Source organism: Hyla sarda, chromosome 12 (genome assembly GCF_029499605.1).
Source record: "Hyla sarda isolate aHylSar1 chromosome 12, aHylSar1.hap1, whole genome shotgun sequence".
Classification (NCBI taxonomy): domain Eukaryota; kingdom Metazoa; phylum Chordata; class Amphibia; order Anura; family Hylidae; genus Hyla; species Hyla sarda.
Genome location: NC_079200.1, coordinates 28496488 through 28515010, shown reverse-complemented (window position 1 = coordinate 28515010; position 18523 = coordinate 28496488). Strand labels below are relative to the sequence as shown.

The window sequence follows — 18523 nt, the reverse complement described above, 5'->3', positions numbered from 1 at the left end:
AGACCATTATACAGTGGTCTCTAACTGTAGCCCTCCAGATGTTGCAAAACTACAACTCCCAGCATGCCCAGACAGCTGTTTGGGCATGCTGGAATATGTAGTTTTGCAACAGCTGGAGGGCTACAGTTTGAGACCACTATATAGTGGTCCCTAAACTGTAGCCCTCCAGATCTTGCAAAACTACAACTCCTAGCATGCTCAAACAACTGTTTGCTGTCAGGGCATGCTGGGAATTGTAGTTTTGCAACAGCTGGAGGACCACAGTTTGGAGATCACTTTGCAGTGGTCTCTAAAACTGTAGCCCTCCAGATGCAAAACTGCAAATTCCAGCATGCCCAAACAGCTGTCTCGGCATGCTGGGAGTTGTAGTTGCGTACCTCCAGCTATTGCATAACTACATCTCCCAGCATGCCCTTCGGCGATCAGTACATGCTGGGAGTTGTAGTTTTGCAACAGCTGGAGGCACACTGGTTAGAAAATACTGAGTTAGGTAACAGAACCTAACTGAAGGTTTTCCAACCAGTGTGCCTCCAGCTGTTGCAAAAGTACAACTCCCAGCATGCACGGTCTGTCAGTACATGCTGGGAGTTGTAGTTTTGAAACAGCTGGAGGTTTGCCCCCCCATGTGAACGAACAGGGTACATTCACACGGGCAGGCTTACAGTAAGTTTCCTGCTTCAAGTTTGGGCTGCGGCAAATTTTTCGCCGTAGCTCAAACTTCTAGCGAGAAACTCACCGTAACCTGCCAGTGCGAATGTACCCTAAAAACACTACACTACACTACACTACCACATAATAAAGGGTAAAACACTACATATACACCCCCTTACACTGTCCCCCCAATAAAAATGAAAAACGTATTGTATGGCAGTGTTTCCAAAACGGAGCCTCCAGCTGTTGCAAAACAACAACTCCCAGCATTTCCGGACAGCCACTGACTGTCCAGGCATGCTGGGAATTTAGCAACAGCTGGAGGCACCCTGTTTGGGAATCACTGGCATAGAATACCCCTATGTCCACCCCTGTGCAATCCCTAATTTAGTCCTCAAATGCGCATGGAGCTCTCTCACTTCGGAGCCCTGTCGTATTTCAAGGAAACAGTTTAGGGCCACATATGGGGTATCTCCGTACTCGGGAGAAATTGCACTACTAATTTTGGGGGGCTTTTTCTCCTTTTACCCCTTAGGAAAAGGAAAAGTTGGGGCTACACCAGCTTGTTAGTGTAAAAAAATAAAAAAAATTACACTAACATGCCGGTGTTGCCCTTTACTTTTTATTTTCACAAGAGTTAAAAGGAAACAAAGACCCCCAAAATTTGTAACGCAATTTCTCCTGAGTATAGAAATACCCCATATGTGGGTGTAAAATGCTCTGTGGGCGCATAACAAGGCTCAGGAGTGAGAGTGCACCATGTACATTTGAGGTCTAAATTGGTGATTTGCACAGGGGTGGCTGATTTTACAGCGGTTCTGACATAAACCCCCCAAAAAAATACCCACATGTGACCCCATTTTGGAAACTACACCCCTCACGGAATGTAATAAGGGGTACAGTGAGCATTTACGCCCCACAGGTGTCTGACAGATTTTTGGAACAGTGGTCCGTGAAAATGAAAAATTTTATTTTTCATTTGCACAGCCCACTGTTCCAAAGATCTGTCAAACGCCAGTGGGGTGTAAATACTCACTGCACCCCTTATTAAATTCTGTGAGGGGTGTAGTTTCCAAAATAGGGTCACATGTGGGGGGTTCCACTGTTCTGGCACCACGGGGGGCTTTGTAAACGCACATGGCCCCTGACTTCCATTCCAAACAATTTTTTTCCCAAAAGCTCAATGGCGCTCCTTCTCTTCTGAGCATTGTAGTGCGCCAGCAGAGCACTTGACGTCCACACATGGGGTATTTCCATACTCAGAAGAGATGGGGTTACAAATTTTGGGGGGTCTTTTCTGCTATTAACCCTTACAAAAATGTGAAATTTGGGGGGAAACAAACATTTTAGTGAAATTTTTTTTTTTTTTTTTTTACATATGCAAAAGTCGTGAAACCCCTGTGGGGTATTAAGGCTCGCTTTATTCCTTGTTACGTTCCTCAAGGGGTCTAGTTTCCAAAATGGTATGCCATGTGTTTTTTTTTTTTGCTGTTCTGGCACCATAGGGGCTTCCTAAATGCGACATGCCCCCCGAGCAAAATTTGCTCTCAAAAAGCCAAATATGACTCCTTCTCTTCTGAGCATTGTAGTTCACCCGTAGTGCACTTCAGGTCAACTTATGGGGTACCTCCATACTCAGAAGAGATGGGGTTACAAATTTTGGGGGGTCTTTTCTGCTATTAACCCTTGCAAAAATGTGAAATTTGGGGGGAAACACACATTTTAGTGAAAAAAAAATATTTTTTTTTACATATGGAAAAGTCGTGAAACACCTTTGGGGTATTAAGGCTCACTTAATTCCTTGTTACGTTCCTCAAGGGGTCTAGTTTCCAAAATGGTATGGCATGTGGTTTTTTTTTTGCTGTTCTGGCACCATAGGGGCTTCCTAAATGCAACATGCCCCCCAAAAACCATTTCAGAAAAACGTACTCTCCAAAATCCCCTTGTCGCTCCTTCGCTTCTGAGCCCTCTACTGCGCCCGCCGAACAATTTACATAGACATATGAGGTATGTGCTTACTCGAGAGAAATTGGGCTACAAATACAAGTATACATTTTCTCCTTTTACCCCTTGTAAAAATAAAAAAATTGGGTCTACAAGAACATGCGAGTGTAAAAAATGAAGATTGTGAATTTTCTCCTTCACTTTGTTGCTATTCCTGTGAAACACCTAAAGGGTTAAAACGCTGACTGATTGTCATTTTGAATACTTTGGGCGGTGTAGTTTTTATAATGGGGTCATTTATGGGGTATTTCTAATATGAAGACCCTTCAAATCCACTTCAAACCTGAACTGGTCCCTGAAAAATAGTGAGTTTGAAAATTTTGTGAAAAATTGGAAAATTGCTGCTGAACTTTGAAGCCCTCTGGTGTCTTCCAAAAGTAAAAACTCATAAATTTTATGATGCAAACATAAAGTAGACATATTGTATATGTGAATCAAATTTTTTTTATTTGGAATATCCATTTTCCTTACAAGCAGAGAGCTTCAAAGTTAGAAAAATGCAAATTTTTCAAATTTTTCATCAAATTTGGGGATTTTTCACCAAGAAAGGATGCAAGTTACCATAAAATGTTACCGCTATGTTAAAGTAGAATATGTCACGAAAAAACAATCTCGGAATCAGAATGATAACTAAAAGCATTCCGGTGTTATTAATGTTTAAAGTGACAGTGGTCAGATGTGCAAAAAACGCTCTGGTCCTGAGGTGTAAAATGGCCTGGTCCTTAAGGGGTTAAAACTAGGGTCCCAGTGGCGGGATAGGCGGAGTACCCCTTTATATAGAAACACTGGGTCAGCAAAAGTGCCAGTAGAGGGATAACGGATTCTACATGATCATATGAATCCAACATGACAGACAGACAGACTCTTTTTATTACAAGTATTTATTGAACACATACAAATACTTACATATCAACTTTTCAATGTTTAAAGGAAAACTGTCAGTAAGTTCCCCCACACTAGACCCAGTACATGGGATTATAGTGTGGGTGAACAGGAGTCTGTAACGTGCTCACTTACTTGGTAATGTACATCACTTTCCCAAAATATTTGTTCTATAGACTTTATATATATTTATTTGTACCACACTTTACCCTTAATACGTTAATGTTTTACAGTGTAATTATATAAGTTATTGAATAACCAAATATATCACTTCTATAACATCTAAACAAAACATACAGAAATACCCAGAAAGAAAAGTACTTGAGTGGATTCCTAGTGACCCAGCAGATCCTTTGGCTATCGAGTAATCCTACTAATTAATAGAAAATATACCTTTCACATTAGAAATACACAATGATCTTCCCCATTATTGTAATAGGGGATCTATCCTTAAAGGAAACCTGTCAACATGAAAATGCTATTCCATTTATCAACATTATGGTATAGAGCAGGAGGAGCTGAGCAGATATATAGTTTTTCTTATAAAAAAAGATTTAGTATGAATTATAACTTACTTATTTAAATACCTGCTTATTCTGAGTTAAGAAGTCCAGGGGGGGGGGGGGGGGGGGTCCTACTGAGATGCCGAGATAGCTGTACTGTATTGTATATATCATCTGCTCAGCTCCTCCTGCTCTTTAACCTGATACCTGCAGATTGTACTGTATTGTATATATCATCTGCTCAGCTCCTCCTGCTCTATAACATGAGGTCTGCAGATTGTACTGCATTGTATATATCATCTGCTCAGCTCCTCCTGCTCTATAACATGAGGTCTGCAGATTGTACTGTATTGTATATATCATCTGCTCAGCTCCTCCTGCTCTATAACATGATACCTGCAGATTGTACTGTATTGTATATATCATCTGCTCAGCTCCTCCTGCTCTTTAACCTGATACCTGCAGATTGTACTGTATTGTATATATCATCTGCTCAGCTCCTCCTGCTCTTTAACCTGATACCTGCAGATTGTACTGTATTGTATATATCATCTGCTCAGCTCCTCCTGCTCTTTAACCTGATACCTGCAGATTGTACTGTATTGTATATATCATCTGCTCAGCTCCTCCTGCTCTATAACATGATTCCTGCAGATTGTACTGTATTGTATATATATCATCTGCTCATCTCCTTCTGCTCTATAACATGATACCTGCAGATTGTACTGTATTGTATATATCATCTGCTCAGCTCCTCCTGCTCTATGACATGATAACTGCAGATTGTACTGTATTGTATATATCCTCTGCTCAGCTCCTCCTGCTCTATAACATGATACCTGCAGATTGTACTGTATTGTATATATCATCTGCTCAGCTCCTCCTGCTCTATGACATGATACCTGCAGATTGTAATGTATATATGTATTGTATTTTTTAGCAATATCTGGAGGTCTACAGATTGAAGAGCACTGATGTAGGGCATGTCACTTTGCTGAGACATTACATGACCCTTAAGGAGGTAAACACTATTTCTTGCTTGAAAAGTGGTGGTAGTGCTAAATGTCTATGTATTATTTGTCACCTTTCAGGCCCCCAGGAGACACTAAGTGCACCCACTATTATATCATCTTAGAAATGCCCTTTTTGAGGTTTGAGGTCATGGCTTTCATTAATAAGCATTATTGTAAAACAGTGAATACTGTACAGATCTTATGGGGCCTTAAAACCACATGGACGCACTGTTCTGCATGGTTTCCTATTGTTCTATGTTAATGGCCGTGTGGCTTTGCTGTTTACCTTAAGCAGAATTGCACAGCAAGGGTCCGATTATTTACGACCAATAAATAAAAAGAAGTACCCAACAGTGTGCCCATATGGTTACCGAGCAGTGTGCCCATATGGTTACCAAAGAGTGTGCCCATATGGTTACCGAACCGTGTGCCCATATGGTTTCCAATGGCACCAGGTCCACATCTCGGCCACCATGCTTTGCGAGACCCTACCCTTATTAAATTTGTTCACAGTTTTCATGTAAATGTTTTCTAGCAAATTCAAAGTCATGCACACCCAACATGGATTGTATAGTCTACGGTTGCAGAGCCAAAGGTCGGAGACCGGCCGCTCTTCAGCATATGGAAAGTCTATAGTCCTCCTCGACCAGACACCAACAAAGCAAATATGTCGCCTTTTTATACCCCATGTATGGGAGGCTGTGCAAGAGTCAGGTAATAAAAAATACTATTAGAATCTAACAATGATAGCATAGTAACACACAGGGTCCCACGGCTTTGACACAGCTTTGTACGTTCAGAAGATCAAAAGGCCAAGAACACCATCCAGTTGGGTCTACCTTGCTCGAAAAACTAATTTGATCTTTTTCATAGAGATTGGTCACCCAGTTTGGAAATATATTTTCTGCAGCTTCTCCTCAGGGGAGTTAGAAACATTACATTTTTCTTCATACACAGTTCACCCCACTCACCATATAGTCTAGAGGAAGGTAATACTCTCGGTTAGGGTAAGTTCACACTTCATAAAGGCAAAACGTTCACAGTATATACCGGTATGCCAACATATACTACTGAGTATCCGATCTCTACTCACTTCAATGGACTGAACAATATCTATTAGTGCCTATGTTCGATCCATTTCTGAGCATATACTGTCAAAGGCAAGGCCACCTGATTAAACGGGGTCATTAGCCTACAGCAAATATAAAGCAGAAACGAATGTGAACATAGCCTTACCTTGTGGCATAACTATAGAGAGTACGCAGGTTGAATTTGTGCTGGGTCCTTATGCTTGAGGACACCCTTTGTTCCATTGGCCACATGAAACAGTACAACAATAAACAGCATGTAACAATGGTGCGAGCCCTAATAAGTCCTAATAAGGATTCTCCATCTGGACCAGTAGACTAGGCGTCTGCAGAAGGACTTCGAAGTTTCCAGTGTCTCAGAGGAAGACAATTACAGTTTCAGACATCATCCTCAAAACAGAAAAATGAGCGACGAAACGCCTGAACGTTAAAATTTATTCCAACAGTAGAAACCAATATTCTATATAAAAGTAATACAACCGTCAACATTTAAAGGTCCCCCCCAAAAATAGGCCATCTGAATAATATAGGATGTCAAACTATATATCTATGTCAGTTCAGGATGAAGAGTAAACTGTATCGGTCACAGTGTTATGGAGTGAAAAAATGTGCCAGAATATGAAACACCATCGGCTATGATGGAGATTGCATAGTATACCACGCACTGACTCGAGTGGGCAAAGAGAAGAAGAGACTCTGCTGGCGAGTCCACAGTATGTTAAAGGAGTATTCCGGCTTCATACATCTAATTCCCTATCCAAAGGATAGAGGATAAGATGTATGATCGCAGGGGTCCCGCCGATGGGGACCCCCACGATCTCGGTGCAGCCCCCGGCATTCTGTGTCGGGTGCTGCCTCCGAGACAGGGATGTGATGTCACGGCCACACCCCTAATGACGCCATGTCACACCCCCCTCCGTTCATGTCTATGGGAGGGGGCGTGACGGCAGTCACGCCCCCTCCCATAGACATGAATGGAGGGGGTGTGGTCGTGACGTCACGTCCGCGTCTCTTAGGCAGCCCCCGGCATTCTGCATCGGATGCTGCCTCCGAGACAGGGATGGGATGTCACGGCCACACCCCTAATGACGCCATGTCACACCCCCTTCCCATAGACATGAATGGAGGGGGTGTGGTCGTGACGTCACGTCCCCGTCTCTTAGGCAGCACCCGGCACAGAATGCCGGGGGCTGCACAGAGATCGCGGGGGTTCCCCTGCGATCATACATCTTATCCTCTATCCTTTGGATAGGGGATAAGATGTATAAAGCCGGAATACCCCTTTAATCTATTCCCTGAAATTTATGTAAACCAATCCACTAAACATATATATATATATATAAAAAAAAAACGGGTTCTTTATTTTTAATAATTTTCCACAAACCATTCTTTTTTGATGGCCTTTAGGGCTAGAGACACAATGTGCTTTCTTATAGAGACACCCATCGAGCATTTTAAAGTCCTTCATCATTGTATGTGGGGGGAGTTGTCTTTAGAATGCTTTGAGGATCACTCTCCACAAGAGGCCGCCAAGCTACTTCACCAGTTAAGAGAAGATCTTCTCCGTTTAGTGAATCCAGGTATTGCATCTAAAAAAAGAATAAGTAAAGAAAATGGGTGATTTCACACATAAGAGTAAAAGTGTCAGCAATAAAATGTTTTTTAAATTTTTTACCTGCAACACAAATGATAAATATGTTTGGTATGAACATTTCTGGCCAAAAACGCTGTCAAAAAGGGCACAAAAACTAAACAGATCCCACAAGAATTGAATGTATGAAAATTCTAATCAAAAGTCAAATAAATGCCACTATTTAAAGGGGTACTCCACTAGAAAAAAATTTTTTTATATCAACTGGTGCCAGAAAGTTAAACAGATTTGTAAATTACTTCTAATTAAAAATGTTAACCCTTCCAGTACTTATCAGCTGCTGCATGTTCCGGAGGAAGTTCTTTTCTTTTTGAATTTCCTTTCTGTCTGACCACAGTGCTCTCTGCTGACACCTCTGTCCATTTTAGGAACTGTCCAGAATAGGAGCAAATCCCCATAGCAAACCTATCCTGCTCTGGACAGTTCCTAAAATGGACAGAGGTGTCAGACGCTGATCTGTCTTTGGCTCCCTATATTCACTCACATGTTCATGCCATCTGCACCTCAAAAACATACAGAGTTTTTTTTTTTTTTTTTTTTAACTGTGGAAACAACTAAAACTTAAATTTTTGCACAGATTCCCATCTTGAGTACTATTATCTTTAAAAATAGTCTGCCATTCTCGAAACTTTACACTTCCCAGTACACTCTTTAGACCAGACTCCTCTTTCTGTCCAACCATTCAACAGGTTCCTCCCCCAGTGTCAGTCAATACACCGGCCTCCCTCTTGTGCCAGTCACTGTACAGATGCCTCTCCCTTGTGAAAGTCACAGTAAGATGCCTTCCTTTATGCCAGTCACTGCACCAATGCCTCCCCTCTGTGCCAGTCACTACAGAAATGGCTCCCTCCTGTGCCAGTCACTACACCGATCCCTCCCTCCTGTGCCAGTCACTACACTGATCCCTCCCTCCTGTGCCAGTCACTACACTGATCCCTCCCTCCTGTGCCAGTCACTACACCGATCCCTCCCTCCTGTGCCAGTCACTACACCGATCCCTCCCTCCTGTGCCAGTCACTACACCGATCCCTCCCTCCTGTGCCAGTCACTACACCGATCCCTCCCTCCTGTGCCAGTCACTACACTGATCCCTCCCTCCTGTGCCAGTCACTACACTGATCCCTCCCTCCTGTGCCAGTCACTACACCGATCCCTCCCTCCTGTGCCAGTCACTACACCGATCCCTCCCTCCTGTGCCAGTCACTACACCGATCCCTCCCTCCTGTGCCAGTCACTACACCGATCCCTCCCTCCTGTGCCAGTCACTACACCGATCCCTCCCTCCTGTGCCAGTCACTACACCGATCCCTCCCTCCTGTGCCAGTCACTACACCGATCCCTCCCTCCTGTGCCAGAACTACACCGATCCCTCCCTCCTGTTCAAGTCACTACATCGATCCCTCCCTCCTGTGCCAGTCACTACACCGATCCCTCCCTCCTGTGCCAGTCACTACACCGATCCCTCCCTCCTGTGCCAGTCACTACACCGATCCCTCCATCCTTTGCCAGTCACTACACAGATCCCTCCCTCCTGTGCCAGTCACTACACCGATCCCTCCCTCCTGTGCCAGTCACTACACCGATCCCTCCCTCCTTTGCCAGTCACTACACCGATCTCTCCCTCCAGTGCCAGTCACTACGCCGATCCCTCCCTCCTGTGCCAGTCACTACACCGATCCCTCCCTCCTGTGCCAGTCACTACACCGATCCCTCCCTCCTGTGCCAGTCACTACACTAATCCCTCCCTCCTGTGCCGGTCACTACACTGATGCTCAATCACTATAAAATACAATTTAAACTTCTCACTCTCACCTACAACATGTATACCCAATACACACCCCCTAACTATATAATCCCACTCATCACCTTATACTCACTCCCATTACTAAATTTAAATTCCCGCCCAAGAAACTGTAAAAAGATGTGTGATCAGGGTACCCCAGGCTATTTAATAACAGTAAGTTCTTAATTTTGTGTGTCCTAAAGACACATGATTTTAGACAAATTGTTTGTCAAGTTGTTGTCGGCGGATAATTTTATTACATTTTTTTTTTTTTTTTTTTTTTTTTTAGATATGACTGGGGGTGATGCAAAAGTTAAAAAAAAAAAGTGATACTTACCTACATCAACTCATCACGGTTGCATTTCCCACCCTTTCAGTTTCTGCTTCTCAATACTTCTTCTTGTCCCTGCCTCCTTTATCCAATCACTGGTTGCAGTGGTGTCCTGCATCAATCAGTGATTGGCTGAGTGGGGCAGCTGGGGTGTGGGAAGGAGAGGGGGGTGTTAGGTAAGTATCATTTATTATTTTGACATCACCCCCCAGTCAGTTAAGTAACATTCAAATAGCTTTGAGAATTTAAAGGGGTACTCCGCTGCTCAGCGTTTGGAACAAACCGTTCTGAAGGCTGCAGCCGGCCCCGGGAGCTCGTGACGTCATAGCCCCCTCATGCCGTCACACTCCGCCCCCTCAATGCAAGTCTATGGGAGAGGGCGTGACAGACGTCACGCCCCCTCCCATAGACTTGCATTGAGGGGGCGGGACGTGACTGCATGAGGGGGCGGGGCTATCACGAGCTCCCGGCACTGGCTCCAGCCTTCAGAACAGTTTGTTCCAAACACTGAGCAGCGGAGTACCCCTTTAAGATGGCTAGAAAGGTTTAAAAAAAAAAAAAGAGACTGTTAAGGAAAAAAATTTATTAAAAAAGACTGTTTTGAGAGATTTTTTTTTGATAAATTATAAAAGTAGGGGCGTTTCGTGTTACGTTGTCTCGGTGAAGAGAACCCTACAGTTAATGTCACATCTCCGTGACTCTGAGCAACTTGTTTTTCATCCAACAACCGTCCGCTTGGCACATATCAGATCGCTGAGCATTCACCTACTCACGGCTCCTCCAGATCCTATTTATCCTTCAGGACATCTAAGCGTTTCCACAAGAGAGCACCGCAGAAGAGGTGCGACATGTAAACATTAATATTTTCAGTAACTCTTTCTAATTTGTAGTCAGGCTCAGATTGTTAGTATTAATGTTTCCTAAATGCTTAAGCTGCCAGGTCAATATATTTCCATGTATGCCGCACTATCCCGATTTATTCAGCCATTTCAGCACGTAGTTACGCAAATATCATTATGAAACCTAAAAAGTGTTCGGAACCTCATCAGACCTCCACACGGACTCTAAACGAAGTCATTTTAAACATGAAGGGACTCTTATACTAAGCCCATCAAGGGTAAACTACTGGGGACAATCTATATACCTCGGTGCTGGTTGGGGTAGGAATAGAGGGCTGCACAGCTACATAACCCATTTACTAAACAGGTCACATATGGTGAAGTTGCTGGAAGGTGATCCTTCTATATCCTTCTAGACCCCTCCCCACCCAGCTCTGTATGCTGCTGCTATCTCTACAGGATCAGAATATATAACATTTATATTTCTCTCCTAATGCTATGTTCACATGTTTTATTTTATTTTTCCTGTTTGTGGTGTGATTTTTTTTATTTTTATTTTTTTAAACGTGCTATTCAACACAATTGCGAAAATTGTGATAATGACGTGTCTTTTTTCTGGCAACAACCTGTCAAAAATGCAGTAAAAATGCAGAGTCTGAAGACTGCAATAGCGGTTAAAGGTCACATCACTATTTCTCTAAAAAAGGCACTTTATATAAGAAAACACAGTGTGTGAACTGACCCCCAACCCACTTATTAATCTCAACAGTTTGGGCTTCTGGTTGCTGGAGTCTAGCCCGGTAATTACATTGGTCTTATTAGGTGAACAGCAGGGATTCATAGGAAACTTAGGCAGCATAAAAAAAAATAAAAAATTTCTGTTCTGAAATAGGAATAATTGTGGCTAAAAACCAATTTCTGCCACATTAGCTAAAACAGGTAAGCACGAGGCATACACAAGAACCTTATTTTCTATTAATAGCCCATGCTGCACTATATAAGCAATAAAAAATAAAAATATTCCGGGAGTGCTCCCCTGATGAAGAGGCATACTATCCCCTTGAAACGAGTTGTCCACTAACATAAACCTGTTTTATTATTTTATTGTCTGTTACTATTTCCCTATCCCCCAGGTTAGTGCTGTTGAAGCATCTATTTTTTTCCTCCATTGGATTGATCATTCTCCTCAATGTTGCCTGTGACCTACATAAGGTCGGGGACATCTGCTCTACGCTGTATTTAGAGATGAGCGAACTTACAGTAAATTCGATTCGTCACGAACTTCTCGGCTCGGCAGTTGATGACTTATCCTGCGTAAATTAGTTCAGCCTTCAGGTGCTCCGGTGGGCTGGAAAAGGTGGATACAGTCCTAGGAAAGAGTCTCCTAGGACTGTTTCCACCTTTTCCAGCTCACGGGAGCACCTGAAAGCTAAACTAATTTAAGCAGGATAAGTCATCAACTGCCGAGCCGAGAAGTTCGTGACGAATCTAATTTAGTGTACGTTCGCTCATTTCTAGTTGTATTTATTCCTTGTGGTTCCAACAACTGCATGCAATTTACAATTACTGCAGAAAGTTACAATTTGTGCAGATCTTATGTGATTTTGCTGTGGCCCTCTAAAAAGACAAAAAAAACAATAAAGGGGTATTCCGGCTTTATACATCTTATTCCCTTAGTCCCAGCTTCTGAAGACCCCTGCGATCTCTGTGCAGCCACCAGCATTCTGTGCCGGGCGCTGCCTCCGAGACTGGGATGTGATGTCACGGCCACTCCCCCTAGTGACATCATGCCACGCCCCCTCCATTCATGTCTATGGGAGGGGGCGTCACGCCCCCTCCCATAGACATGAATGGAGGGGGCGTGGCCGTGCAGTCCTGTCCCAGTCTCGGAGGCAGCACCCGGCACAGAATGCTGGGGGCTGCACCGAAATTGCGGAGGTTCCCAGCGGCGGGACCCCTGCGATCATGTATCTTATGCCCCATCCTTTGGATAGGGGATAAGATGTATAAAGCCGGAATACCCCTTTAAGCCTAGAAGAAAAAAAAAAGACCTACATACTATTCTTTAACTTTTTGTGTCCATAGTCATAGGAGCTAAAACAAGAAAGAAGAGCGCTCCATAGCGTAAAACCGCCACTCCAGGGTCCAATTTAAAGTGGTAAAAAAAACCTTGCTGAAGGCGGTTGTGTGAACTCACACACAACAATGGTCTGCGTGGAGAGAGTACATCTGGTCTGCAGCCTCCCCGACCTAGGCAATATTCAACAGGTGAGGACTTCCAAGGGGCGGTGGGGGGGGAAGGGTGTCGGCGCTGACCAAGATCGGACACGTCCGGTGAGTAAAAGATATTTTATTCAAATGCAACGCGTTTCAGCTGATTCAGGCGGCTTCATCAGGCATCGATGCCTGATGAAGCCACCTGAGTGCGGTGAAACGTGTTACATAGTCATAGGAGGGCACTGGCTGCAATGCAGTGGCTACCGTATTACCGGCTGCTTTTCTGCCACAGAGTTCTACTACCAGCCCACCACAAAATTCTACATTTACTACTAGGTGTATATGCAAGAAAAGTATGGACTGGCGGCAAATCTACTGGAATCAACTTTCACCCAACCAACTCAACAACTCATGTCCGCAAGGTGCGCGTGAACTACACTGCGTCTCTGGAAGACGTCTGGTAGAATAACACTGCTTAGCATACATGGAGTGTCCCGAAGGTCTGGGAACTGTTTTCACCATGCTTGGCCTGTGTTCAGCCAGCAAAAGCACCAGCTCGCAGAGTGGCAGGAACACGGACCAGCTGAATAAACAATGACATGTTAGAGGGAAAGTAAAAAAAAAAAGGAAAAAAAAAAGAAAAATTCAATCTACTCTCCTGCCTGTCCCGTACTTGTTAACACGGCTGTTCTCACATAATCCATAATGAATACCTTGTGCTACGAAAAAGAAAAAAAAAAAAGAAAAAAAACTTTGGGGAAAATAAAACTTCACATGTTATTTCTTAATGGATTTCCAAAAAAATCTTTTCGAAGAACCCAACGACTCGTGTTCTTCTTGAAGGTAGAAGAAGATCTGATGGCCCAACTTGCCATGACTTTGACCGGGGAGGGTTAACCAGCATTACTCCTTCAATCTACGTATATATTTTGGTAAATATCTTGCAGAATCTATGAAAGGAGGATGGAGTCATTGGGGAAAGGATTACGTAACGCACAGGTGTTTCTCCAGACCCGTACAGTTCAGTGCATGCAGAAAAAGACATCATTAAAACCAAACCTTAGAAGGACCTACAAAATCCACACGAGACTAAACACTAAAACATTCTTTGGAATTGAAGGATTATTAAGCATGTCACAGTGGTGTTTATTTCGTTTAACAAGTTTCAGTCTAGCTCCAAAGACCGTACCACAGAAGACACTGAGGCTGGAAACGCAAGATCGGCTTCGCAAAGCCTCGGCGAGGGCAGCGCACAAGCCTCTCCTGCGTCCTCGGCACATCCATATGCTAGCAATAACACACTAGACATTATGAAGAAATGCCCCTAGTGGGTTGTTTACTGCATGCCAACTATATGTGTAATGTGTCTGCACAATAAAACACTGAGAAAGACTTAAGATCTATCTAATAGTCCGCTGTGAGCGGGACCAGCTGCTTTATATGAAAACATGATAAACGGACTTTACAAATGTCTCCCATTGTTCACTACCAGAATGAGCAGCTGATATATGGGCTTTACATGGAACATTATCTCGTGTCGAAAGTCCCCATCTACTTAAAGGGGTACTCCGCTGCGCAGCCGGGAGCTCGTGACGTCCTAGCCCTGCCCCCTCATGACGTCACACCCCGCCCCCTCAATGCAAGTCTATGGGAGGGGGCGTCACGCCCCCTCCCATAGACTTGCATTGTGGGGGCGGGACGTGACATCATGAGGGGGCAGGGCTAGGACGTCACAAACTCCCTTCGCTGGCTCGAGCGTTCGGAACAGTTTGTTCCAAATGCTGAGCAGCAGAGTACCCCTTTAAAGGGGGGACTCCGTCCACAGATATCTTATCCCCTATCCAAAGGATAGGGGATAAGATGTCTGATCACAGGGACCCCCCCGAGATCTCCGTGCAGCACCAGGCATTCTAAACAGTATGTTTAGAATGCTGGGTTTTGGCGGCCAGAGACATGACGCCCCCTCCATTCATGTATTGCTTTGTCTTGGCAATTCTTAGGACCCTTATTTGGGTCTTTTGAGGAACTGTTTCGGGTTCCATCTTGACCTCTTATTTCTTAAGGGCTACTCCGTCTCTAGACATCTCATCTTCTATCAAAAGGATAGGGGATAAGATGTCTGATCATGAGGGTCCCGAAGCTGGTCACTCTCAGCTGTTCGGGATGCTGCGATTTCACCGCGGTGGTCCCGAACAGCCCCCCTGAGATAACTGGCAGTATTTTCTCCCGGTTTAGACGCCGCAATCAATCAACTTTGATCGCGGTGTCTAAAGGGTTAATACCAGACATCAGCCCGATCGGCGATGTCCGGTGTTAGCCGCGGGTTATTAGCCGCTGATAGCAACCGGTACCCAGCAGGTACGGAGCGCACTCAGCTCCTGAGCGCGCTTCACATAACTGGAGACGGCCATGGACCTAAATATACATGCGTGGTCGTTAAGGGGTTAAGTCCCTGAATTACACTAATTTAAATGACAAATATGTAATACAACATGTAACAAATGTATGGAGAATCAAAGCAGCTGGGATTGTTGCCCGTCAACATGGAGAGACATAGTTCTGCTTAGGAGCTGCAGACACCGAACTATGGGAAATATTGAATGGAGAATATAGCGTCATCTTTTATTCCAAATGATTCGAAACAATGAAACAAAAAGAAATCCAAAAAGGTGGACATATCCTCCTTAAGGGCGTATTCACATAAGAGCACATCCGCAGCGTATTTGACGCTGCGGATGCGCTGCTGGCACATATAGAGTTATGGCAGAGCAATCTACCTGCTGCTGCTGCCGTAGCTCTGTGTGTATCCGCTCGTATCTGGGATTTCCCACCGGCAGTGATGAGCAGACACACAGAGCTACGGTAGCAGCAGCAGGGAGCTCGCTCTGCCATAACTCTGTATGTGCCAGCAGCGCATCTGTGCCGTCAAATACGCTGCGGATGCGCTCCTGTGTAAATACACCCTAAAGCTTCAATTCGTATTTCAGTTAAAATCATTTTTTGGAAATATATAAGAGGGTGTAAGTGATTTACCTGCTTGCGCACATATTCAACCATTAGTTCCAGATGCCGAGGATCATCGCACTTCAGGTTAAAAAGATTGCGCCAAAGCGCACTGGCAAGAATACGATCATCAGATATTATCCCCTAGAAGCGACAACAAAAGTATTTGAATCTATATTTACCACCAACTTAACATGATGATCACTTGTGCCCTTAGAACCGAATACAATATACTTAAAAAATCTAAAGTACCACAGCAATTTGTAATCATCTGTTATCCCTAAATAATAAAATATAGAATATATAAAAACACTACTGAGTAAATATAGATATCCAAAATAGAGCTCCAGGTTTCCCCCAAAATCTACCGTCCAATAAAATGTCACAGCATGAATATGATTATGACTAACCCCATCATCATGCGAAATGCATGTTAGGGTTCACTGCATTTTCTGACTATGAGGAGCCATTCACACTACAGAATTTCTGAGCGAAGTCTGACTATGGTGCAGCAGCCTCCCACTGTTTTCAATGGGATTCTGCTGCACTGTGCAGAATTTTCGCAGTGGATATTAAGGATTCAGTTCTTTGTTGAAATAATGAACTGGTTAATTTGTTTGGCCAAATTCTGCGCTGAATGCATTAGAGTCAATAGGGATGGTGCATGTCTGCACGGGCATAGAGCTGATTGATTTTGGTGGCTTCCGCTGCACTTGAAATGTTCACGTGAGCCAGAATTTTGCATTCTCTCCTGGCTCTGTGTCACATGACCTGGCCAGACTCATAATGTAAAGTTTTGGGGACATTAAAGGGTTACTGTTAAACAGATTTGTAAATTACCTCTGTTTAAAAATCTTAATCCTTCCAGTACTTATCAGCTGCTGCATGCTCCACAGGAAGTTATTTTATTTTTGAATTTCCTTTCTGTCTGACACCTCTGTCCATTTTAGGAACTGTCCAGAGCAGGAGAGGTTTGCTATGGGAATCTTCTCCTACTCTGGAAAGTTCCTTTGGACAGTGGTGTCAGCAGAGAGCATTGTGGTCAGGGAGAAAGGAAATTCAAAAAGAAAAGAACTTCCTGTGGAGCATACAGCAGCTGATAAGTACTGGAAGGATTAAAGGGGTACTCCGGTGCTTAGACATTTTATCCCCTATCCAAAGGATAGGGGATAAGATGCCTGATCATGGGAGTCCCGCCGCTGGGTGTTGAGTGTTCGCTCCGGGTCTGATTACCGACGACCACAGGCCGGCGGTGTGTGACGTCACGCCCCCGCCCCCGTGTGATGTCACGCTCCGCCCCTCAATGCGCCCCCTCCCGTAGGGGGCGGAGGCGTGACGTCACACGCCGCCGGCCTTGTGGTCGACGGTAATCAGACCTGCAGCGAACACGCTCCGGGGACTGATTACAAACGGGGTGCAGCATGCATGATCCTGGGGGTCCCCAGCGGCGGGACTACCGCGATCAGGCATCTTATCCCCTATCCTTTGGATAGGGGACAAGATGTCTAAGCACCGGAGTACCCCTTTAAGGCTTCTTTCACACTATAAATGGCCATTAAAAATTTTCATTCAAGTCTATAGGATTTTGTGATTAGCCATTATCACCTGTTATAGCCCGTTATGAATAACGGACGTTATTTTTGACGCGAGAAAAATTTGTGCTTTTTTTTCTCTAGTCACACATAAAGTCCGTTATTCATAACGGGCTATAACGGGTGATAACGGCTTATCACAAAACCCTATAGACTTGAATGGGATTTTGTAATGGCCGTTTTAACGGCCGTTTTTAAGGGTCTTCCTAACAGGACATTATAACGGGTCTTTAAAACGGAGCAACTTTATAGTGTGAAGCAACCTAAGATTTTTTTTATAGAAGTAATTTACAAATCTGTTTTACTTTCTGCCACCAGTTGATTTAAAAAAATAATAATAATTCTAGCGGAGTACCCCTTTAATGCCTCAGAGAGACAGAGTGGGGAGAGGAGCGCACAGCCGTGGACTTCTCCTACCTCCTTTTCATCATTGTTCAGGGTCTTAAAGCGGTACTTCGCTGGAAAACATTTTTTTTTTTTAAAATCCACTGGTGCCAGAAAGTTGAACATATTTGTAAATTACCTCTATTTAAAAATCTTAATCCTTCCAGTACCTATCAGCTGCTGTATGCTCCATAGGAAGTTCTTTTCTTTTTGAATTTCTATTAAGTCTGACCACAGTGCTCTCTACTGACACCTCTGTCCATGTCAGGAACTGTCCAGAACAGGAGCAAACCTATCCTGCTCTGGACAGTTCCTGACATAGACAGGAACTTCCTGTGGAGCATACAGCAGCTGAAAAGTATTGGAAGGGTTTAGATTTTTTTTATTGAAGTAATTTACAAATCTGTTAAACTTTCTGGCAACAGTTGATTCTAAAAAAAAATTATTTTCCACCGGAGTACCCCTTTAACATAAGGCATTATATGATGTATATGGAGGTGGTTTTGGGTGTTATGCCATACCTCATCATATCCAAATATAGACGCGTAAAATATTTCTGTTAAAGCTTTCATTGTGTTCTTC

At 43.8% G+C, this 18523-nt stretch overlaps 1 protein-coding gene across 3 annotated transcripts in view; it reads right to left on the bottom strand.

The window, feature by feature from the left end:
• Nucleotides 1-3679: 3679 nt before the first annotated feature.
• The window catches only part of LOC130296594 (ubiquinol-cytochrome-c reductase complex assembly factor 1), a 145833-nt gene continuing 130989 nt past the window's right edge, over nucleotides 3680-18523 (bottom strand). For all 3 annotated transcript variants that reach the window (XM_056548297.1, XM_056548298.1, XM_056548299.1), the window contains exons 8-10: nucleotides 18463-18523; nucleotides 15996-16109; nucleotides 3680-7730 (exon numbers count right to left, since the gene is read on the bottom strand). The exon at nucleotides 18463-18523 is cut by the window's right edge and continues 17 nt beyond it. In XM_056548297.1, coding sequence (XP_056404272.1) covers nucleotides 7596-7730; nucleotides 15996-16109; nucleotides 18463-18523 — 310 coding nt within the window. In that variant the 3' untranslated portion in view covers nucleotides 3680-7595. The remainder of the gene's footprint in view (nucleotides 7731-15995; nucleotides 16110-18462) is intronic.